Source organism: Haliotis rufescens, unplaced genomic scaffold, assembly GCF_023055435.1.
Source record: "Haliotis rufescens isolate VD_foot unplaced genomic scaffold, xgHalRufe1.0.p SCAF_5, whole genome shotgun sequence".
Taxonomy (NCBI): domain Eukaryota; kingdom Metazoa; phylum Mollusca; class Gastropoda; order Lepetellida; family Haliotidae; genus Haliotis; species Haliotis rufescens.
In genome coordinates this window covers 58,219,964-58,245,334 of record NW_025964223.1, presented here as the reverse complement: position 1 = coordinate 58,245,334, position 25,371 = coordinate 58,219,964, and the positions used below count along the sequence as shown (strand labels likewise).

The 25,371-nt window shown below is 41.2% G+C and overlaps 1 protein-coding gene across 1 annotated transcript; it reads right to left on the bottom strand.

Moving 5' to 3' along the window:
- Positions 1–18: 18 nt before the first annotated feature.
- LOC124140297 (lysosomal acid lipase/cholesteryl ester hydrolase-like) lies at positions 19–25,273 on the bottom strand. Its single transcript, XM_048384681.1, has 10 exons — positions 24,900–25,273; positions 18,112–18,307; positions 14,134–14,248; positions 13,054–13,204; positions 11,609–11,695; positions 10,761–10,916; positions 7,494–7,565; positions 6,034–6,105; positions 5,368–5,454; positions 19–1,189 (listed from the first exon to the last, which is right to left on the bottom strand). Exons 1-10 carry the CDS (start codon positions 25,092–25,094, stop codon positions 1,040–1,042), a joined length of 1,281 nt encoding a protein of 426 aa, XP_048240638.1. The 5' UTR covers positions 25,095–25,273; the 3' UTR covers positions 19–1,039.
- Between the last annotated feature and the right edge of the window lie 98 nt (positions 25,274–25,371).

Below are 25,371 nucleotides of genomic sequence, written 5' to 3'. Positions count from 1 at the left end.
AGATCACAGATAAATTAGTAATAATCAGCATATTTTATTTCACGATGAATAGGATACAAAATAGACTCTCACACTATATACTTACAGGGCCACTAATATATCTTGAGATACCAAAGTGTTCATGAAATAAGAAATCATGAATAGGAAGAAAAGGTTTTTGATAACAAGGAACTGCAAAATATCATTCATTACAGGTATGTTAAAAGAACATCTCGACATGAAAGCCCTTGATCATGCTAAATATAAAGTCTCCCTGATTTCATTTCAAACAAACCATCACCGTATCTGAGTCAACACCGTCAACAACACACATCAGTCAAATACATATCAATCAACAACACAATCAACAACAGACATTAGTCATTGACACAGTCAACAACACACCTCAGTCAAAGACAGCCATTCAACATTTTGATTAACACACCATGAATTAAAGGCACGTAAGGCAGTTTCTTACACATATGCATATTCTTACAGTTTCTTCCTGCCACAATATGAGTGTGTTTGATATGATACCACTGTAAACAGTTATGGCATATAGTGTCACTTTATACATGTAAGTGTTACCAGCAGTATTTGTCCAGAAGATGGGGGTTTCTTGGGTAACAGGGTCTGGACAACAAAGGTTTCACTGTATTTGGATTGATGAATGACCCCTTTTGACATAGTTAGCAATAACCTCTAAACCTCATATGAAACCTGATCGAAGCAGGTAGAAGACCCCCCACCAATGTTTTACGCTAATACGATACCTCTCTGTGTGAAAATCTAAAAACACAGTCATTAAAGATTTTATCAGGTGAACCAATATAAATGAGGATGTTTTAAAACAATTCAGTTTGATTTGTTAATTTTGATTTGGACATTTGAAAAAACCACAGAACAAATATTCATTTGATGGTACTCCCTCTTGGCGCTCAGGATTGACAGGTTGTGTTATCCTGGTGTCATCAGATCTTCAAGCAGAGTGGTATTGTATCAAAGTAACAGATCTAATATTAATTAGATTAATCTGCCATCACCTCCCATCTGCCACTCACTACGGTGTCTTGATAATGTCAATGATTTTCTTATACACAACGTTAACAGCATCCACACCCCAGATGAAGTCAAGATGATTCCACTTCGGGATGTAGAAACTCCCTTGCAGCTGACCACGAGTCAGCTTGGACATAAGCAGCTTCACATCCTGGAGACAAAGAAATGTAGTGCCCATCAGCAAATGTTTACCCAATACAGGCCTTGTGAACAAGTCTGGTGGTGATATGTAATGTTAACCCAATACAGGCCTTGTTTATAAGTCTGGGGATATGTAATGTTAACCCAATACAGGCCTTGTGAACATTGTGGTGATATGTAATGTTAACCCAATACAGGCCTTGTGAACAGGTCTGGTGGTGATATGTAATGTTAACCCAATACAGGCCTTGTGAACAAGTCTGGTGGTGATATGTAATGTTAACCCAATACAGGCCTTGTGAACAAGTCTGGTGGTGATATGTAATGTTAACCCAATACAGGCCTTGTGAACAAGTCAGGTGGTGATATGTAATGTTAACCCAATACAGGCCTTGTTTATAAGTCTGGGGATATGTAATGTTAACCCAATACAGGCCTTGTGAACAAGTCAGGTGGTGATATGTAATGTTAACCCAATACAGGCCTTGTGAACAAGTCAGGTGGTGATATGTAATGTTAACCCAATACAGGCCTTGTTTATAAGTCTGGGGATATGTAATGTTAACCCAATGCAGGCCTTGTGAACATTGTGGTGATATGTAATGTTAACCCAATGCAGGCCTTGTGAACAAGTCAGGTGGTGATATGTAATGTTAACCCAATACAGGCCTTGTTTATAAGTCTGGGGATATGTAATGTTAACCCAATACAGGCCTTGTGAACAAGTCAGGTGGTGATATGTAATGTTAACCCAATACAGGCCTTGTGAACAAGTCTGGTGGTGATATGTAATGTTAACCCAATACAGGCCTTGTAAACATTGTGGGGATATGTAATGTTAACCCAATACAGGCCTTGTGAACAAGTCTGGTGGTGATATGTAATGTTAACCAAATACAGGCCTTGTGAACAAGTCAGGTGGTGATATGTAATGTTAACCAATTACAGGTCTTGTGAACAAGTCTGGTGGTGATATGTAATGTTAACCCAATACAGGCCTTGTGAACAAGTCTGGTGGTGATATGTAATGTTAACCCAATACAGGCCTTGTGAACAAGTCAGGTGGTGATATGTAATGTTAACCCAATACAGGCCTTGTGAACAAGTCTGGTGGTGATATGTAATGTTAACCCAATACAGGCCTTGTGAACAAGTCAGGTGGTGATATGTAATGTTAACCCAATACAGGCCTTGTGAACAAGTCTGGTGGTGATATGTAATGTTAACCCAATACAGGCCTTGTGAACAAGTCAGGTGGTGATATGTTATGTTAACCCAATACAGGCCTTGTGAACAAGTCTGGTGGTGATATGTAACGTTAACCCAATACAGGCCTTGTGAACATGTCAGGTGGTGATATGTAATGTTAACCCAATACAGGCCTTGTGAACAAGTCTGGTGGTGATATGTAATGTTAACCCAATACAGGCCTTGTGAACAAGACTGGTGGTGATATGTAATGTTAACCCAATACAGGCCTTGTGAACAAGTCAGGTGGTGATATGTAATGTTAACCCAATACAGTCCTTGTGAACAAGTCTGGTGGTGATATGTAATGTTAACCCAATACAGGCCTTGTGAACAAGTCTGGTGGTGATATGTAATGTTAACCCAATACAGTCCTTGTGAACAAGTCTGGTGGTGATATGTAATGTTAACCCAATACAGGCCTTGTGAACAAGTCAGGTGGTGATATGTAATGTTAACCCAATACAGGCCTTGTGAACAAGTCAGGTGGTGATATGTAATGTTAACCCAATACAGTCCTTGTGAACAAGTCTGGTGGTGATATGTAATGTTAACCCAATACAGGCCTTGTGAACAAGTCTGGTGGTGATATGTAATGTTAACCCAATACAGTCCTTGTGAACAAGTCTGGTGGTGATATGTAATGTTAACCCAATACAGGCCTTGTGAACAAGTCAGGTGGTGATATGTAATGTTAACCCAATACAGGCCTTGTGAACAAGTCTGGTGTTGCTATGTACTCACAAACAAGGGCAGATTACTTGAAATAAGCTAACAGCTTCTGCAGGACTTTTGTCTTCTATAATTTTTTGGAATCAAATCAAGAGTGATACCCACATTCCAACAACATGAGGTGTATATCGAGATGTATGAGAGACCGAGACCGGTGTAGAGCAGGTAGACATGTCCAAGTTGTTCACTTACCTGTACATCAGCCAGTCTTCTCTGCATAGAACAGGTAGACAGGTGTGTCCATGTTGTTGACTTACCTTTACATCAGCAAGCCAGTTGTTCTCTGCATAGAACAGGTAGATATGTGTCCATGTTCCTGACTTACCTGTACATCAGCAAGCCAGTCGTTCTCTGCATAGAACAGGTAGATATGTGTCCATGTTGTTGACTTACCTGTACATCAGCCAGCCAGTCGTTCTCTGCATAGAACAGGTAGATATGTGTCCATGTTCTTGACTTACCTGTACATCAGCCAGCCAGTCGTTCTCTGCATAGAACAGGTAGATGTGTGTCCATGTTGTTGACTTACCTGTACATCAGCCAGCCAGTCATTCTCTGAATAGAACAGGTAGACAGGTGTGTCCATGTTGTTGACTTACCGGTACATCAGCAAGCCAGTCGTTCTCTGCATAGAACAGGTAGATTTGTGTCCATGTTGTTGACTTACCTGTACATCAGCCAGCCAGTCATTCTCTGAATAGAACAGGTAGACAGGTGTGTCCATGTTGTTGACTTACCTGTACATCAGCGGGTCTTTCTCTGAATAGAACAGGAAGATTTGTGTCCATGTTGTTGACTTACCTGTACATCAGCCCGCCAGTCGTTCTCTGAATAGAACAGGTAGACAGGTGTGTCCATGTTGTTGACTTACCTGTACATCAGCGGGTCGTTCTCTGAACAGAACAGGAAGATTTGTGTCCATGTTGTTGACTTACCTGTACATCAGCCCGCCAGTCGTTCTCTGAATAGAACAGGTAGACAGGTGTGTCCATGTTGTTGACTTACCTGTACATCAGCCAGCCAGTCATTCTCCGAATAGAACAGGTAGATTTGTGTCCATGTTGTTGACTTACCTGTACATCAGCGGGTCGTTCTCTGCATAGAACAGGTAGATATGTGTCCATGTTGTTGACTTACCTGTACATCAGCCAGCCAGTCGTTCTCTGAATAGAACAGGTAGATGTGTGTCCATGTTGTTGACTTACCTGTACATCAGCCTGCCAGTCGTTCTCTGCATAGAACAGGTAGATATGTGTCCATGTTGTTGACTTACCTGTACATCAGCCAGCCAGTTGTTCTCTGCATAGAACAGGTAGATATGTGTCCATGTTGTTGACTTACCTGTACATCAGCCAGCCAGTCGTTCTCTGCATAGAACAGGTAGATATGTGTCCATGTTGACATACCTGTGCATCAGCAAGCCAGTCGTTCTCTGCATAGAACAGGAAGATTTGTGTCCATGTTGTTGACTTACCTGTACATCAGCCAGCCAGTCATTCTCTGAATAGAACAGGTAGACAGGTGTGTCCATGTTGTTGACTTACCTGTACATCAGCAAGCCAGTCGTTCTCTGCATAGAACAGGTAGATTTGTGTCCATGTTGTTGACTTACCTGTACATCAGCAGGTCGTTCTCTGAATAGAACAGGAAGATTTGTGTCCATGTTGTTGACTTACCTGTACATCAGCCCGCCAGTCGTTCTCTGAATAGAACAGGTAGACAGGTGTGTCCATGTTGTTGACTTACCTGTACATCAGCCAGCCAGTTGTTCTCTGCATAGAACAGGTAGATTTGTGTCCATGTTGTTGACTTACCTGTACATCAGCGGGTCGTTCTCTGCATAGAACAGGTAGATATGTGTCCATGTTGTTGACTTACCTGTACATCAGCCCGCCAGTCAATCTCTGCATAGAACAGGTAGATTTGTGTCCATGTTGTTGACTTACCTGTACATCAGCGGGTCGTTCTCTGCATAGAACAGGTAGATATGTGTCCATGTTGTTGACTTACCTGTACATCAGCCAGCCAGTCGTTCTCTGAATAGAACAGGTAGACAGGTGTGTCCATGTTGTTGACTTACCTGTACATCAGCGGGTCGTTCTCTGCATAGAACAGGTAGATGTGTGTCCATGTTGTTGACTTACCTGTACATCAGCGGGTCGTTCTCTGCATAGAACAGGTAGATTTGTGTCCATGTTGTTGACTTACCTGTACATCAGCCAGCCAGTCATTCTCTGAATAGAACAGGTAGACAGGTGTGTCCATTTTGTTGACGTCATACAACGGTGGTGTTGACTGAAGCAAATTTTAAATTTTTTTGAGTGAATGAGTGAGTATGGTTTTACGCCGGGCAGTGATGACTTAGCATTACACCACTGCCAAAGGCTAATTTGCATATCATGTGACCAGACTTTTCTCTTGATTGTAAAGATATGCACTTATTCTGATATCAGAACAGGCTGGCCTAATACAAGCCTTTTGGTTTTTACACACGTTTTTTTACATAATTATAGAGATATACTACAACAGCAACAGTGACAATATAGCTTTACACATTAAAGTGACCCTATCACTAGCTATCCGTAAGGCTTTGATGTCTGCACGTGGAGCCATACAACCAATGTAAACAAAGGATAGATATGCAAATAGAAATACATTTTCCATCAAAGTTAACATATGTCTATCTAAATGTGTAGATAAAAAATATAAATAAAACAAATGAAAACATATCCAATATCTTGAAAGGACTGAGTAGACGTTAAAAAATCGTCATATGTCATTGGGCTCGCCACATGGAATTATGGGTAGGAGGTTTGTTCTAACCCAGGGCTGTGGATGACAACAGGACATCAGTGGTCAGTGATGTGATCTCACCTGGTTGTAATGCTTCTGGTTATCTGTCTCAGATCCGTAGTCGTACATCTGGAAGGCTTTGGTCCTCACACCCTGCAGTGAAACATGGCGTACTGAGGGACAGGCTATATATGACAGAAGTCGCATCAACATGTGAATGGAAGACTGTTTGTTTGTTTCTAAGGCCACACACAGCAATATTTCAGCTGTATGAAGGTGGTCTGTAATAAAGCTAGTCCAGTGCTTAGTACATTTCACTGTCAGAATATTGCCATTTTTCCATCTACATACACCATAAAAATGTTCACGTTCCACGCATCAGTACTAATCGTTATGAGGTACACACTAATCTTTGCGACATGCAAGAGAAGAAAATATTTGAAACATATTTATCTAACAACAGAGTTAACCATGGTTACCAAATCAAATCATAAGGCCTTTTAGAGGTCAGACTGCCAAATTGAATACTTTTTCAAGCCTGTAGAACTTGGTGAAAATCTGCAGTCTGTGTTCGAATTTGAAAACTCTTGGGTCCTCAAGTCTTCTGTCTGTATGAATCATAGGCACCTACTATTAATCTATTATCTACTATTAATCTATCATCTACTGTTAAACTATGAAAGTGAGTGAGTTGGGTTTAACACCGCTTTTAACAGTATTCCAGTTATATCACGGCGTGTCAGCTTAAATTGGGAGGAAAGCCCGAAGTGATGCAGGTCTCAGATGTTTACCACTTCGGTGAAACCCACAAGCACGGGTATGGTGCTGACAAACCTAGAAACATAATCGGGGCGAACCAGGATTCGAACCAACAATCATAGGTTTTTGGCGTGCCCAAGGGATGCAACTCTGCACAGCGAATCGCGGCACCTTAGACGACTGGGCCACCCATACCCCCAATTAATCTATGATCTACTATAAATCTATTATATACAATCAAATGTTCATCAACTTGTAGATTCATTGACATACATTCCCAATGTCTGTACGTCATAACCATCATTCTGTAACACACCGAGTTGACCTACAGAAGAAGCACTGCATGAGTATAATGTTTAAGTTCCAGGCACTCCCCACTGTCATATGAGTCCAGCCATTTATATGGGATTTGAAACCATGTGCCCTTGCCAGGCAAACTGGGAATAAAATCAGTATTTTGTTCAACATTGGGATTTCTAAAAAAAAACTTTCCTAAATTCTATTCTTTTTTCATCATTGTTTGTTAAAAAAAGCATTGAAGCCTCTTCCTCTTTATTGGTGCTGTTATCATGTGAGAAACAGTGACCTCTGCCAAGCCACAACATTGGTTAGTTACTTAGTTATAGCTGTACTAACATGAAGTGGGTATCTTTAATTTCCTACTTGGGATTTTCTTAACATTTGCTCCAGATTTGGGGCCAAATATCTGCCTCTGAGCAGGTCTAGACAAAAGGTTTCAGGTTGTACATCTGAGTATTGATAGCGTACCCCTCCCTCCTCACCTGGGCAAAGTGTACCATGTCCTGTACAGAGGTGCCTGCTGGCGTGTGGCTGATGTACACCGGGAGCCGACTCTGAAACAATCCGTCACTGTCTGTACATATTACATGATGTTTTACAGTTGAAAGGGATTCTGGTCTGATTGATGTTCTACAGGGAGAATGATCTGGTTGATGTTCTACAGGGAGACTGACCTGATTGGTGTTCTACAGGGAGACTGACCTGACTGATGTTCTACAGGGAGACTGGCCTGATTGATGTTCTAGAGGGAGACTGACCTAATTGATGATCTACAGGGAGACTGGTCTGATTGATTTTCTACATGGAGACTGACCTGATTGATGATCTACAGGGATTCTGGCCTGATTGGTGTTCTACAGGGAGACTGACCTGATTGAGGTTCTACAGGGAGACTGACCTGATTGAGGTTCTACAGGGAGACTGATCTGATTGGTGTTCTACAGGGAGACTGACCTGATTGAGGTTCTACAGGGAGACTGACCTGATTGATGTTCTACAGGGAGACTGACCTGATTGATGTTCTAGAGGGAGACTGATCTGATTGGTGTTCTACAGGGAGACTGACCTGATTGAGGTTCTACAGGGAGACTGACCTGACTGATGTTCTACAGGGAGACTGGCCTGATTGATGTTCTAGAGGGAGACTGACCTGATTGATGTTCTACAGGGAGACTGTGCCTGATTGATGTTCTACGGGGAGACTGGCCTGATTGATGTTCTACAGGGAGACTGACCTGATTGAGGTTCTACAGGGAGACTGGCCTGATTGATGTTCTACAGGGAGACTGATCTGATTGATGTTCTACAGGGAGACTGGCCTGATTGATGTTCTACAGGGAGACTGGCCTGATTGATGTTCTACAGGAAGACTGATCTGGTTGATGTTCTACAGGGAGACTGACCTGATTGATGTTCTATAGGGAGACTGACCTGATTGATGATCTACAGGGATTCTGGCCTGATTGGTGTTCTACAGGGAGACTGACCTGATTGAGGTTCTACAGGGAGACTGACCTGATTCAGGTTCTACAGGGACACTGATCTGATTGGTGTTCTACAGGGAGACTGACCTGATTGAGGTTCTACAGGGAGACTGACCTGATTGAGGTTCTACAGGGAGACTGACCTGATTGATGTTCTAGAGGGAGACTGATCTGATTGGTGTTCTACAGGGAGACTGACCTGATTGAGGTTCTACAGGGAGACTGACCTGACTGATGTTCTAGAGGGAGACTGACCTGATTGATTTTCTACAGGGAGACTGATCTGATTGGTGTTCTACAGGGAGACTGACCTGATTGATGTTCTACAGGGAGACTGACCTGATTGAGGTTCTACAGGGAGACTGACCTGACTGATGTTCTACAGGGAGACTGGCCTGATTGATGTTCTACAGGGAGACTGGCCTGATTGATGTTCTACGGGGAGACTGAACTGATTGGTGTTCTACAGGGAGACTGATCTGATTGAGGTTCTACCGGGACACTGACCTGATTGAGGTTCTACAGGGAGACTGATCTGATTGGTGTTCTACAGGGAGACTCTGATTGAGGTTCTACAGGGAGACTGACCTGATTGAGGTTCTACAGGGAGACTGACCTGATTGATGTTCTATAGGGACACTGACCTGATTGATGTTCTACAGGGAGACTGACCTGATTGATGTTCTACAGGGAGACTGACCTGAATGATGTTCTACAGGGAGACTGACCTGATTGATGTTCTACAGGGAGACTGACCTGAATGATGTTCTACAGGGAGACTGACCTGATTGATGTTCTATAGGGACACTGACCTGATTGATGTTCTACAGGGAGACTGACCTGAATGATGTTCTACAGGGAGACTGACCTGAATGAGGTTCTACAGGGAGACTGACATGATTGATGTTCTACAGGGACACTGACCTGATTGATGTTCTACAGGGAGGCTGACCTGATTGATGTTCTACAGGGAGACTGGCCTGAATGATGTTCTACAGGGACACTGACCTGATTGATGTTCTACAGGGAGACTGACCTGATTGATGTTCTACAGGGAGACTGACCTGAATGATGTTCTACAGGGATACTGACCTGATTGATGTTCTATAGGGAGACTGACCTGATTGATGATCTACAGGGATTCTGGCCTGATTGGTGTTCTACAGGGAGACTGACCTGATTGAGGTTCTACAGGGAGACTGACCTGATTGAGGTTCTACAGGGAGACTGACCTGATTGAGGTTCTACAGGGAGACTGACCTGACTGATGTTCTAGAGGGAGACTGACCTGATTGATGTTCTACAGGGAGACTGGCCTGATTGATGTTCTACAGGGAGACTGACCTGAATGATGTTCTACAGGGAGACTGACCTGATTGAGGTTCTACAGGGAGACTGGCCTGATTGATGTTCTAGAGGGAGACTGATCTGATTGGTGTTCTACAGGGAGACTGACCTGATTGAGGTTCTACATGGAGACTGACCTGATTGATGTTCTACAGGGAGACTGACCTGATTGATGTTCTATAGGGAGTCTGACCTGATTGATGTTCTACAGGGAGACTGACCTGATTGATGTTCTACAGGCTGACTGACCTGATTGATGTTCTACAGGGAGACTGACCTGATTGATGTTCTAGAAGGAGACTGACCTGACTGATGTTCTACAGGGAGACTGACTGACCTGATGTTCTACAGGGAGACTGACCTGATTGATGTTCTAGAAGGAGACTGACCTGACTGATGTTCTACAGGGAGACTGACCTGACTGATGTTCTACAGGGAGACTGACCTGATTGATGTTCTAGAAGGAGACTGACCTGACTGGTGTTCTACAGGGAGACTGACCTGACTGATGTTTTACAGGGAGACTGACCTGATTGATGTTCTACAGGGAGACTGACCTGACTGATGTTCTACAGGGATACTGACCTGATTGATGTTCTAGAAGGAGACTGGCCTGACTGATGTTCTACAGGGATACTGATCAAGTTGATGTTCTAGAAGAAGACTGACCTGACTGATGTTCTACAGGGAGACTGACCTGACTGATGTTGTACATGCTGACTGACCTGATTGATGTTCTAGGAGACTGACCTGACTGATGTTCTACAGGGATACTGACCTGATTGATGTTCTAGAAGGAGACTGGCCTGACTGATGTTCTACAGGGAGACTGATCAAGTTGATGTTCTACAGGGAGACTGATCTGGTTGATGTTCTACAGGGAGACTGACCTGGTTGATGTTCTAGAGGGAGACTGACCTGGTTGAGGTTAGACACATCATATCCAGCAATGAGGAAGAGGACGTTCGAGCACAGGAAGCGGGTGTGCTTGTCCTGACACACTGTGTCAGCCAGGAGCTGCAGGATTTCGTCGTGGGGCAGGAAGTCCCTGTGCTTGAACAACTTGTATATTTCCTGAAACACACACAAAGAGGTCACAGGTCTCAGGCCACAGGTCACTGGAATGTCAGAAGCTACTGCAAAATGCACAAGCATGGTAAAAAGGAACCAAGAACAGTTCCTTTACCTCATCGGCTCTCAATTTTCAGCCTTACAGCTGTTGAAAGTGGTTTGAGATAACCAAAAGACCTCTTGCACTAAGAGGTAAACACAGGTAGGTAAGTAGGTAGGTAGGCAGGTAAACATTGGTACAGAGGTAAACAATCAGGGTTTTTTCATGATGACAAGTTACCATGGTTACATATGTGCAAAAAGATTCATGTCACATCTGAATGATGTTTTGTCTGTTGTTTAACGCCGCACTCAGCAATATTCTAGCTATATGACAATGGCCTGGAAATAACGTAGTCTGGCCCTGACCACCTAGTGATAGACATTGTGAACAACGATTCATGCCTGTACAATGACACATAGTCAACCATGTCACCAAGCCTGACCCCGATCCATTTGGTCGCCTCTTACAAACGGGGCTGTGAATGATGAATCAATCAGATTCCCGAAAGCATTTTTTTAAATCAAAGAATATTGTAATCTTGTCATGTTCATGTTCAAGTGAATCAGGTGTAAATTAACGCATTCAACATAACCTTTGGGTATCTATACCCAAGTGTAAACTATGACTGACATCAAATGGACTGTCAACTCACCGAGTCGGAGATATCTGACAGGTACTTGAGTGGACTGATGATGTTGCCGACAGTGACAACTGGACCCATTGCAAAGAATTTCTTCACCTTTGAATATTGAAATGACACGTAAATGAACATGAAGATCAACACCCTCGTGACGAACACTGGGCATCACGATGTCTATGCTACAGATTCAGTTAAGTAAAGATTCATGAACCAAACTGAGACAAGGAGTACCTCAAGTCCTGAAAGTCAGGCAAAGCTCATGTAAGCCTGAACCGTGTGAAACCGTGATAACCTGCATAACACTGCTGCTAGTGGAACCAGCAACATATTCCTATATTAAGGAATCCTGGTTCTGCAGACTCTGCTACAGGATTTCGGGGTGGTTGGGTAGCCTAGTGGTTACAGCGTTTGCTCGTCACGCCGAAGACCCGGGTTCGATTCCCGACATGGGTACAATGTGTGAAGCCCATTTCTGTTGTCCCACGCCGTGATATTGCTGGAATATTGCTAAAAGTGGCGTAAAACCAAACTCACTCACTCACTCATGATTTACACTACTGTCCTGCTCCAGGAGTTCAAACATTTGTTAATACGACTTGTTTGTTTGTTATTTAACGTCACACTCAGCAGTATTACATCTATATGACGGCAGCCTGTAAATAATCAAGTCAGAACCAGACTATCCAGTGACTGAGCAACAATCCACTCCATCAAGGTATGATGACAAACAATCAACCAAGTCACAAAACCGGACCACCAATTCATTTGGTTGCCTCTTACAACAAGGGGATTGCTGGGGATCTATTCTAACCCAGAACCCACTTGGGAGATCAGCGGAAGTTTGCTGGGGATCTATTCTAACCCAGAACCCACTTGGGAGATCAGCGGAAGTTTGCTGGGGATCTATTCTAACCCAGAACCCACTTGGGAGATCAGTGGAGGTTGGCTGGGGATCTATTCTAACCCAGAACCCACTTGGGAGATCAGCGGAAGTTTGCTGGGGATCTATTCTAACCCAGAACCCACTTGGGAGATCAGCGGAAGTTTGCTGGGGATCTATTCTAACCCAGAACCCACTTGGGAGATCAGTGGAGGTTGGCTGGGGATCTATTCTAACCCAGAACCCATACTGGGAGATGAGTGCAAGTTACTGGGCACTGTTCTAACCCGTACCATGATTGTTCATGCTCATTGGAGGCAGGGTTGCATCCCTTGGGCATGCCAAAAAACTATGAATGTGGGTTTGGATACTGATTCCCCTCAATTATGTTCCAAGGTTTGTCAGCACCATACCCGTGCTAGTGGGTTTCACCAAAGTGGTAAACATCTGAGACCTTCATCACATTAAGCTGACACACTGTGATATAAATGGAATACTGTTCAAAGCTGCGTAAACCCAACTCGCTCACTCGCCCAAAGCCCACTCATTCACCCTTCTTAACATACTTCTCTCGTACCTTTTTATTCATTTCCGGATACTGAGACAGAGCGGCAAAGGCTTGCAAGGTACCCTGGGAATGACCTACATAGTAGAGGTCTGATTGGCCAGACTGCTTGAGGGCAAAGTTCAACTGTGCCGGGAAGTCATACTTGGCAAACTCATCCCAGCTGAATCATACAAGGGAAAGTAGTTGAGGAAATATTTAGAAATAATTAACAACCCACACTCCGGCGCAGTACAAGAGTGAGAACAACCCTCACACAACACAAGAGGAAGAAGATTATGTCAAACCTTGCAGGATGATTACATGCAACTTTTCCTCATCAACACCCAGTCATAGTAGGAAAAGCAGATGAGGAAGCTGTGAGGAGGAAGTGTCAACAAACATACCAGGCCTCAAACCAGATGGTTTACACTTTCGCCTGATAACTCCAGGACCCACTTGCACAAAGCGATCTTAGCGCTACGACTGTTGTATGCCTATGTTAAAGAATGGGAGTTACGATCATCTTAGCGCCAAATCGCTTTGTGCAAGTGGGCCCTGTTCATTAGCATAGATTTACATGGCATTAAGATAGCTTTTGGAACATGGTACTGTTTCACGAAGCAAACTTAGCGCTACGACTGTCTTAAGTTTACTTGCACCATGGGGGATGTGATCGTCTTAGCGCTATGACATCATAAGTTTAGCTACGCGCATCTTCCCGAGCCAAGGGGAGAAGATCGAAGATGTGATCGTCTTCGTGATAAGATTGTCATAAGACTAGTTACACCATCGGATAAGTAATTGTCCTAGTACTAAGACTGTCATAAGTTTAGTTACACCATGGAAAATGCAATCTTAGCTCTAGGACTGTTTTAAATCTAGTTCCATCATGGGAGATTAGCATCTTAGCGCTAGTTACACCACAGAGGGATTTGATCACCATGTGACGAAGATTGCAGTGTGGGATGGCCTAGGACACTGAACTGAAGGTGTTAATAGTTTGCTTTGTGTGATCAGTTTATTCAAGTATGACCGGAATGGTTTCCCTGTGCGCCGTGTCCGTTCAGCAAGACACTGACTGCAGCTGCAGGTTTCGGTGTCTCTACATACCTGAACTCCCAGAATGCATCTTGATCTGGTTTCAGCGAGACATGTCGGAGGGAGTAGGTATTACCGCGGTTGTTGCCAAGCCAGACGTCGAAGCCAGCATCAGCCAGTATATACGCTGGAAAGATGAATGTAAGATAAATAAACTCTTGAATGAACACAATGCAGCAATGACCTGTTTCTGATGTCAGCAGTGAAACAACTGATTTACAAACTCATTAATCTGTTTTTGTAAACACATGCTACAAACCAATGTTCCTATAAAACAGAATCATGTAAACTTAGGTAGTACAGCTCTTAAAAGCCAAATTAATGGCAGTAAAATGGAAACCCATGTCATAATTGTGAATTACACGAAACAGATTTTATTCCTTTCACAATGGGGACTGCTGATCATAAAAACAATATACTGCATTCGACGTAATAAGCGCCCCGCTCTAATAAGCGCCCACGGCGATATTTGCTAATATATTGGCTAGAGAACAATCCCAATTAGCACCCCATCCGATTGTTCAATGTACACAAGACTTATTAATTTGTGTATAATATGTGCGTTATATGCATCCTTAATTATGGGAAGTTAAATTCTGGAAAAATATATCTGTCGTATATAAACATTTCAGGCTGTCAGCATAAACCACGAAATTTACGATCTTTCAACTCTGTTTTTTTTCACCCAAATTATATTCTAATAAGTCCCCCATATTTCTAATTTTGAGAGCGTCCTGGGCGCTTTTTATGTCGAATACGGTACTGCATTCATGATGAAGGCAATATTGTTGTCGGTTATCGCCTCAATATCTTGTTTGTTTGTTTGTTTGTTTGTTGTTTAACGCTGCACTCACACAGCAATATTCCAGCTATATGATGGCTGTCTGAAAATAATTGAGTCTGGACCAGACAATCCAGTGATTGACATCATGAGCATTGATCCACACAATTTGGATACGGTGACATGCATATCAACCAAGTCAGCGAACCTGACCACCTGATCCCGTTCATAGCCTCTTACGACAAGCATGGGTTGGTATTCTACCCTGTATCTTCACGGGTCTCCCCAATATCTATTGGCCTGAGTGTCTGAAGATGCTTCATAACCTGTTATAAGCCTGGCATCAGGAAGACAAGATACTACAACATTTTTGTAAACGTTTTTAGCATGTTTATGGAACCTACTTTATGCATAGTATCTAGGTAGGGTACAATATTTCTTGTATTACAGTGCTTTTACATTTGCTTAAGGGCACACTTGGAAATCAAATTTTACCTACAATACCTTGTTAATATGTTTAGTATTTGTTTTGTTTGTTTGTTTGTTTTTAACGCCTCACTCAGCAATATTCCAGCTATATGACAGCTGGCTGTAAGTAATCAAGTCTGGACCAGACAATCCAGTGATTGACATCATGATCATTAATGTATGCAACTGGGATACGATGACAAGCATCAACCAGGACAGCGAGCCTGACCACCCGAACCCGTTAGTCGTCTCTTAAGACAGGCATAGTTGCCTCATAGTCGCCTCTTATAACAAGCATGGGTTGGTGAAGATCAATTCATAGTTTAGCATGTGAAGCCAGTGATAATGATTCCTTTGCTCAGCAGAACTGGACGAACTGTGTGTCACAAACCTATTTCTTTTGTTTTAGTGAAAAGTATTCATCCTGTTGGAACATTTAAATCGCAAAGGACACATCTAAACATATTTATGACTGCCTTGTGACCCATTTGAAATAAGCTACATCTTTATCCCCATACATATCCTCTATGACACGATTCAGAGGGGGCATGGGTGCCCCAGTCATCTAAGGTGTCACAATTTGCTTGCAGAGTTGTTTCCCTTTGGCACGCCAGAAACCTATGATTGTGGGTTCGAATCCCGGTTCACCCAGATTATGTTTCTAGGTTTGACAGCACCATACCCGTGCACGTGTGATTCACCGAAGTGGTAAACAGCTGAGACTTGCATCACTTTGAGCTTTCCTATTAAGCTGACACACCATGATATAACTGGAATACTGTTAAAAGTAGCGTTAAACCCAACTCACTCACTAACTACACAAGATTCAGGCACAAACCAAACTGACAAGTCATCGGACACATATGTTGTGTACTTAGTCAGAGATTTATGACTGGCATATTTTTCTACCCAGTACAAAGTCCATGTGACCTTCAGAAACAACATTGTTTTCCTTGTGTGTAAAATAAGCCATAAACTCAGAAGTAGGACGATTCATCTGTCTCATAAAGATACACATTATATGGGGGTTTTGAACGTAATGTCAGTTGCTGACAGCCAAATGAATACTGTGACAGTCAAATAAATACTGTGACAGCCAAATGAATACTGTGACAGCCAAATGAATACTGTGACAGCCAAATAAATACTGTGACAGCCAAATAAATACTGTGACAGCCAAATAAATACTGTGACTGTAACATTGTCAAGCAAGACTGAATGAGGAACATTGTACAGAATATATAGAGTAGGTGGAGGATTAACAGTAACAACAACTGCATACATGAGTGGGATAACATGAGTATGTAATGACAAAGAGGGATAATATTGTCAGAACATGATGGACAGAAAACACATTGGTGGAAGCCAATGAGACAAGAAGCCAATTAAACAGGATAAGTTCACATAGGTGGGGTGATTATTGCTTATGAGTTCATAGTAGGCAGATGGGATGAAATAGCCTTGATCTCTTGACTGATCTACACCGAAATGTCACCTTCACAGCACACAAAGCCAGCGATCTGACCCACTCAGCCACCGAGGTCTCCACAAAATGAAAGTCTGACAACTGGTAGTCTAGATCACGTACTTTGTGTACCCCTCTGACAAGAGTAAATTGGCACGTATTCAGTTTTATTATAATTCCTAGTAGATTCTCAAGTAATTTGCATTATTTCTTCTGAATCAAGACACGATTTGTCTCTTATTTGTCATGACTTTCCAATGTTTATTATGTCTGAATGCGGGCAGGTAACTTTGAAGATGGGAAGGCAACATACAGTCAAGTCTCATTAATCCGACCCTCGTTAATCTGACAATCAGCTTTATCCGATACTAATGATGGGAACCCATTAAACCAATGCTATTTAGACCTGTTAATCCGACAGTCTCGCACTCCGACTCCGACACATCTAATTTGCAACGAATTACCGAAATCACTCATTAATCAGTCTCGTTAATCCGACACAGTGATCAGCGTACTCCGTGGTCATCTGCCCACGAGTACACAGCCAGTGGTTTGATGCGAGGCGAGTCGGCTGGTAGATGCATATTACAAAGCTGCAGAGATAAACTTTGCTTAACAATAAACAATTAATGCTTTAAATAAAGAAGACAGGATTAATCACATGCTTAGATTACCTCAATCTCATTAAAATCAGATACAAGTTCTAGTTATCGCCGAGGACATCCCATTACAGGTCACGTCAGAAGAACCTATTGCGAACTATGACCGCCGAACGTTGGTAGTACTTAATTTCGTTTATCTGACATACCGTATTCGACATAATAAGTGCCCTGGGCGCTCTCAAAATTAGAAATAGGGGGCTCTTATAAGAATATTATTTGGGTGAAAAAAGAAAATAGAGTTGAAAGATCGTAAATTTCGTGGTTTATGCTGACAGCCTGAAATGTTTATATACGACAGATAAATTTTTCAAGAATTTTATTTCCCATTATTAAGGTGCATTTAACACACGTATTATACACCAATAAATAAGTCTTGTTTACATTGATCAATTGGAAAGGGAGCTATTTGGAAATTGTTCACAAGCCAATATATTAGCAAATATCGCCGTGGGTATCCGACATAATCATATGCATCCAGCCATATCGGATTAATAGGACTTGACTGTATATAGGTCTCAGGCCCTACTGTCTTGTTGGCTTTTAAACTTATTTCAAACGCTGCTGGGCACAATTTATTGTGAGGCTGCCCATGTGGAAACACAACATTTGTGTACCTAAGCTTTCACTGGCCAGATTGGTGAGGAAGTTGGTGGCGGAACACAGCAGCCCGTGCTGGAGGAAGACCACAGGCCGGTTGGGGTCCTTGTTCGTGACCCCGTGTGGTATCCGCTGCACCCCCAGGAGGTAGCCGTCCTCCGTCTGTACACTGTACTCCTCATATGGGTAGCCCTTGCTGGTAATCAGCTGGCTCTACAACACAAGATCACAACAAACATTTGGAGTGTAATGATATATTAAACTGTTGCTGTATTGCAACTGTTTGCCTTGTGATAGTATCAGATCAATAGGAATTTTAAAATGCCCATAGTATTGGCGAAAGCATGCACAACAATCGATAGTTTCAATAGTCGCTATTAGTCATAATAATTTAACAAAACATAAATTATGTGAATTTCAGACATCAGGGGTAGAAACTAACATTTTTAGTCAACTAGTCCTTATAAAGAACTCAGATAGCAAAACCCTTAAAAATATCAAATTTCTACTTGTCCTTTTGATACCTTAACTATTGGGCAGTTTGGTAAGGACTCTAGGACTTGTGCCAATTTCTAACCCTGGACATGCCTGTGTGTTGGTTTGCAAGGATTATACAACAAGTTCAGAGAAGAGTGTTTTTTTTCTTCCCTTTGGTTGGTGGAAAATGGCTGACTTAGAGATTGTCAGCAATTCTTTATTCATTTCTATTACACTGATTAAAATAATCATCCATCATCCTGAGGCAAGGGTGTTCACTGAGTATAATAGTCCAGTTTCAAGCTGTAAAGTGGGTTTACAACTATCACAATACCATTGCAATTGTGACAATAGCTCCAATAGTCATCATTAACAAATATATTCACTTTTTTAAAAGTTTACTGAAAACAATATGCCAGTATTGGCCAATATTGGCTTTTGAAATGAAATCAATACAAAACTAATACCTAGACTTGTTTTTAATTCTTGGGTGACTGTTAGGGGCTCTATTACTACTACCAGTATGTTTGTACTGTGATAGTTAAAAACATTAATGCAATAATTAAACATATATTGTGATGCTACTAACTGCAAATACTACTCAATACTGCTGTAATAATCATATCACAATGGCGTTAGTATTGTGAGAGTTAAAAATACTCTCTTGATAATACTGCAACAATAATACCATTATTGCCATTGGTGAGGCGATGCGAGTTTGAGGCAAAATGGGGTTACATTGAGGTTACAATTGTTTCACCTATATACAGCTCCATGCTACTAGTTCAGACCTATGCCAGTTCTATAATGCTAATCCAAAAAGACATTTAATCTGATTCGATGCCGGCCAGTCCTTATTTTATCCCCTTAATACTGAGCGGCAACCAGGGAAACAACAAGTACCATCTTTAACATCTTTTGGCAGGACGCGGCCAAGGGATCAAACCACTGACTCTCTCTGCAGAAACCCTATCCACTAGACTGTGAAGGTTTTGTTTGTTTGTTTGTTGTTTAACGCCGCACTCAGCAATATTCCAGCTATATGACGGTGGTCTATAAATAATTGAGTCTGGGCCAGACATCTCAGTGATTGACATCATGAGCAGCGATCCACGCAGTTGGGATATGATGACATGCATCAACCAAGTCAGCGAGCCTGATGATGATGACCACCCGATCCTGTCAGTCGCCTCTTACGACAAACATAGTCACGTCTTTCGGCAAGCATGGGTTGCTGAAGACCTATTCTACCCCGGAACTTCACGGGCTGACTACGACAACTATTAATTATTGCGATAAAATGGTGAATACTTTTTCTTTCCCATTCTGTAGACCTCCTGGGCTGTAAACAGTTTCTCCATTACCTATGCCTAGTAGTAACTGTGAGGGTGTTGGGTTTTAACAGTATTCCGGTTACGTTATATCACGTTATGTCAGCTTAATGTTGGGGGAAAGCCTGAAGTGATGCAGGTCTCAGACGTTTACCACCTTGTTAAAACCCACGAGCACGGGTATGGTGCTGGCAAACCTTGAAACATAATTGGGGCGAACGGGGATTCCAACCCACAATCATCGGTCCTGCTCAAGGGACGCAACTCTGCACAGTGCATTGCGGTGTCTCAGATGACTGGGAAACCATGCCCCTTCACCCCTTCACCAATCTCCAGTAGATTGCAAGATACACTGTTTAGGTAACCATGGTAACTCTGACAGTAGTCTCATATAATGTTTTGAGTGAGTGAGTGTGAGTGAGTTGGGTTTTTAACGCCGCTTTTAACAGTATTCCAGTTATGTCACAGCGTGTCAGCTTAATGTGGGAGGAAAGCCCAAAGTGATGCAGGTCTCAGATGTTTACCACTTTGGTGAAACCCACGAGCACGGGTATGGTGCTGACAAACCTCAAAACATAATCGGGGCGAACCAGGATTCGAACCACAATCATAGGTTTCTGGTGTGCCCAAGGGACGCAACTCTGCACAGCGAATCGCAGCGCCTTAGACGACTGGGCCACCCGTGCCCCCTATAATGTTTTGAACAAGGAATGGATGAGCAGCTCACTTCAGACAACCCTGATTTTTGATAGTACTAAACTACTGTATCCCTTTTATTATCAAACATATCAACACTATAGCATGTCTGGTGTGGTAGGGAGATTTCTGGTCATTAAATGCTGAGTAGAAATGGCAATAAGTTCAGTCATCAATATATTTCCCTGTGACTAATGCTGCTACAGTCCATCTCCCCATGTTGTCAGCATGACTTTCAGGTTTCAACATCTCCAACTAGGTCACACCTGTTTCAGTGACCCTCACATGATCACATGGGCTGGGCATTGAAATTGTAATTAATATCTATGGAAAATTACAAATTCAGTTTCTGGTTATGTCAAGCTGAAGATATGAATACTTTAGGATACACTGAATATACCGAATCTGCTCCATGCATTGATCACAAGGTCACAGTTGAACCAACTACTTCACAACACACAAGTATAAATATCACCAGGAATTACTGCCCTGCTATTTCTACAGATAGGCACTGACGTCAAATATAATCAAATTAATTTACCATCAGTTGTTGAATTACTTTTGTCAGCTGTCATGAAGCGAAGAACAACAGTTCAATAAAATATACTTCTCTCTCCTAAAAAATTGAACTTCTAACTGAATATTTTTGTAATTCCTAAAATGTTGCTTCTTCTGTTTACAATTTTTTCCTAAACTCTTTCTGACTTCTATAGTTTTGAAATATGTCTACACAGTTTTGTGCATTTGTACCTCTTTTAGCCATCAATTATACACATATTTGCAAATAATAGTCAATTTGTGATAAAAAGTATAACCTCTTGTACTGTGCCCACAAATTATTTGTTCAGGAATAGTAATATACACTATTGTGTAAACAAAAATATATGCACGACAGGAATGTTTCATAAAAAGTACAGTGATCCCACGCTACAACGCTACCTTCAGCGAATTCAGATGAATAAATAGGTATAACAAACTTGGTCAATAAAAATATGAAATTTGATATAAAACATCACTAGACATGATGATTTACCATTGTTTTATATGCAGAGATTAAGATTACCATGTGTATCTAACAAGTAATGGTTATACCACGACATGTGATTAATTATGGCCCATAAACAGTCAAGTGTCAAGTGGTATAATCGACTTGTACCACCCCCAATCACACCCCGCCCATTAGTTGACCTGACGTGATGGAGCAAGAAAATACGCGAAAAGGTACCACCTATTTATTACATCATTTTACCGCCTACGTCAGAGATTTTTAAACTTTGAATTGGCATTGTCAGAACCCCCCAAACCCACTGTTACCAGTTCTGAGGACCAAGTGTGTATATTTATGATTAATTCCATCATAAATAAAAAGGACTTGAGCAAACAAGCTGACTTGTGATTTTGAAAAGTTCATCATCCCAGGAACCAAGAAGTGGTTGATAAGTACAAGTGACCCAATAGAGAAGGGTATAGTACCCAACACCCCTAAGGTTACATATGATCCCCTCAGTCCACCTACAGTGCCCCACAGAAAGTCAGTGCCATTATTCGTGTCCCAATTTTGATTTAGAAAGTGACAATTGAGAAGGGCGACAAGAATAAAATTATCGAGATCTAAGTTTATGGAACAATGACTCAGAGAGGACAAATTGCCTCACAATTTCTAATGTATTCAGCATTAGAAACTGTCACTAGTCCTAAAGTCCTTGCCAAAGTGTCCAATAGTTAAGTAGTTTTGTCCTTTTTTAAGGATTTGGCTATATGTTATCATTATAAGGATTAGTGGACTAAAACAGTTAGTTTCTACCGCTTGACTATTCTGTCGAAAGTTTTCATAAAATATACATACCTTATTTGATGTAATAAGTGCCCTGCTCTAATAAGCGCCCACAGCGATATTTGCTAATATATTGGCTAGTGAACAATCACAATTAGCACTCTTCCGATTGATCAATGTACATTTATTTATTCGTGTATAGTACGCACTCATGTGTTATATGCAACCTTAATTATGGGCAATTAAATTTTGGAAAATACATCTGTCGTGTATAATACACAGAGACTTTTCTTTTGTATCATTTCAGGCTTTCAGCATAAACCACGAAACTTACAATCTTTCAACTCTGTTTTTTTCTTACCAAAATTATATTCTAATAAGAGCCCCTAATTCTAATTTTGAGCGCGCCCTGGGCGCTTATTACCTCGAATACGGTATATGTTCAAGTTATCAACTACCAGGACACTGTAGAACATTTTTGCATTTATTGACATTTGTCACACACGGCCAATGAGTGAAGAGTTCGATTTCTCTCTACAAGCCTTGTCACAGAACTCCACTCACTTTCATAGACCACAGAGAGCTATGTTTACAGTTCATATTTTCTAAAATTCTTTGTCTTTCTCGCTAGGAAAATGCTGGTAATGAAGTCAAAAATCATATTAGCAAAAATCATAAAGCTAGCATGGGGTGTTGGCCTAGACACCTTATGATACAAAGAATTGAGTTTAGAAGACTCACTAACTATACTACAGGTTCATCAAGATACACACAATCTGTACTCATACTACAGGTACTTCAAGATTTACACAAGATATATCAATACTACCCTGTTACATATACTTCAAGATGTACACAATCTGTACTAATACTACAGGTGCTTCAAGATGTACACATTCTGTACTAATACCACAGGTACCTATAGACGTACACAAGCGTACTTATACTACAGGTGCTGTCTCACCTCTCAAAAATATTGACATAGTTACATATAACATACAAGTGAGCCACCCGTTACGGGTTACAATAGACTTAAAATATATCACCGTATATACTGCATAAATATATAAGTGTAAAAGGAGTACTTAAAATATACTTCCGGTCACTAGCCATATAAGATATGTAGGTTTTGGCTGTAAAATATACATAATATTTAACGTATACACTCCTGGCTGGCAACCAATTATCGCCAAGTTCCTGTTATAGCGCGAACGTGATCGCATATCATTTCACTCTGGCTCGTTTTCATAGGAAGAGAGAAATATTTATCCGAAAAAATGAATGAAACGGACTCTTGTCAAGAAATATTTTTAAAAAATAAAAAAATAAACTTGCTCAAATAACACTTTTAAAAAGAAATGTGCACTGTATCACGTAACTAATCACACAAAAATATAAATCAAACAACACGATGATGCAGTTTCAGTTTTGCCATTGCTTTCTATCTGAGCCATATTTCCAAAAATGCATATACTTGTATATATCGCGAAATCCATAGTACACAGTGCTAAGGATAAGCATGTGTAGATCAAATTTGGGGAATATTGTTTTTTGTCACTTTACAGACGACAAATTGATAATAGCATTTCTTATTCATTTTGATGAATAAAGCAATTGAGTTTGATACTAAAAATAGTAATTTGTATAACTGAAGCAGTGTGCGTGATCACATGGCACGATAACTAGTATCTATTTCCACTGTTTTGATTCCCTTTTGTAGCATTTTAACAGAAATCTGTAGCAGACATATGTATGAAATAATTTGCTCAAAGTTTCACATGAATTAAAGTTATTGGTATAGTCAACTTTGTTCACAGAATATCTCAGACATAACATGAAGAAAATGGTGACAACTGGTCTGTGACCAGCACAGGTACTCATAGGTGTACACAAGCTGTTCTAATACTACAGTACTTTTAGATGTACACAAGCTGTACTAATACTACAGTACTTTTAGATCTACACAAGCTGTACTAATACTACAGTACTTTTAGATGTACACAAGCTGTACTAATACTACAGTACTTTTAGATCTACACAAGCTGTACTAATACTACAGTACTTTTAGATGTACACAAGTTGTACTAATACTACAGTACTTTTAGATGTACACAAGTTGTACTAATACTACAGTTCTTTTAGATGTACACAAGCTGTACTAATCCTACAGTACTTTTAGATGTACACAAGCTGTACTGATACTACAGTACTTTTAGATGTACACAAGCTGTACTGATACTACAGTACTTTTAGATCTACACAAGCTGTACTAATACTACAGTACTTTTAGATGTACACAAGCTGTACTAATACTACAGTACTTTTAGATCTACACAAGCTGTACTAATACTACAGTACTTTTAGATGTACACAAGCTGTACTAATACAACAGGTACTTCTAGATGTACAAGGGCTATACTAGGCCTAATACTACAATACTTTTAGATAAATACAGCAGTCCTTAATACCAGATCACATTTGATTATCATTGACATGACCAGCTGATGACAAACATGTTTTTACTCACAATATTCATGTTGACCTCTGGGTCTATTTCTGGCATGCGATAACCCATTTTGTTGACACTCAAATGCTCCAGCAAGGCTCCAACATCGTCTACGACGTAAGATTGTACAACTGTCACATGTAGATACGCAACTGTCGTCAGCAGCCATAACATCACATTGACCGGCGCCATCGCACGCTTTGTATTCCTTGACATTATTCCGCGCTGCTACTACTACAGCCGACCGGTCGGAAATGCTCGTCAGATGACCATTCAGAGACCTTATCTCCTTTCATTGTCATGTGATCAAGCCACCCCTGTGTGTCAAACTGACATATTATTCAGCCGACGAACTACACTGGACAGACCGACCCTTGACCCCAAATAAAACTAGAGTTATTTCCCTTATCAATGTAGACTTGCTTTCACTCGTAAATTGGTTTGTCGACAGGTTGACTTGCTGAGTGTCGTTTCTCTTGAGGCTGATTTTATG

Excerpts from the sequence above, each read along its gene's own strand:
- LOC124140297 (XM_048384681.1), bottom strand. The coding sequence starts at position 25,094 with ATGTCAAGGAATACAAAGCGTGCGATGGCGCCGGTCAATGTGATGTTA. Across the intron at positions 14,249-18,111 it reads TCTGGCCAGTGAAAGCTTAG|CGTATATACTGGCTGATGCT; the intron begins GTACACAAATGT and ends TCATCTTTCCAG. Across the intron at positions 1,190-5,367 it reads ACTGGCTGGCTGATGTACAG|GATGTGAAGCTGCTTATGTC; the intron begins GTAAGTCAACAA and ends CTTTGTCTCCAG.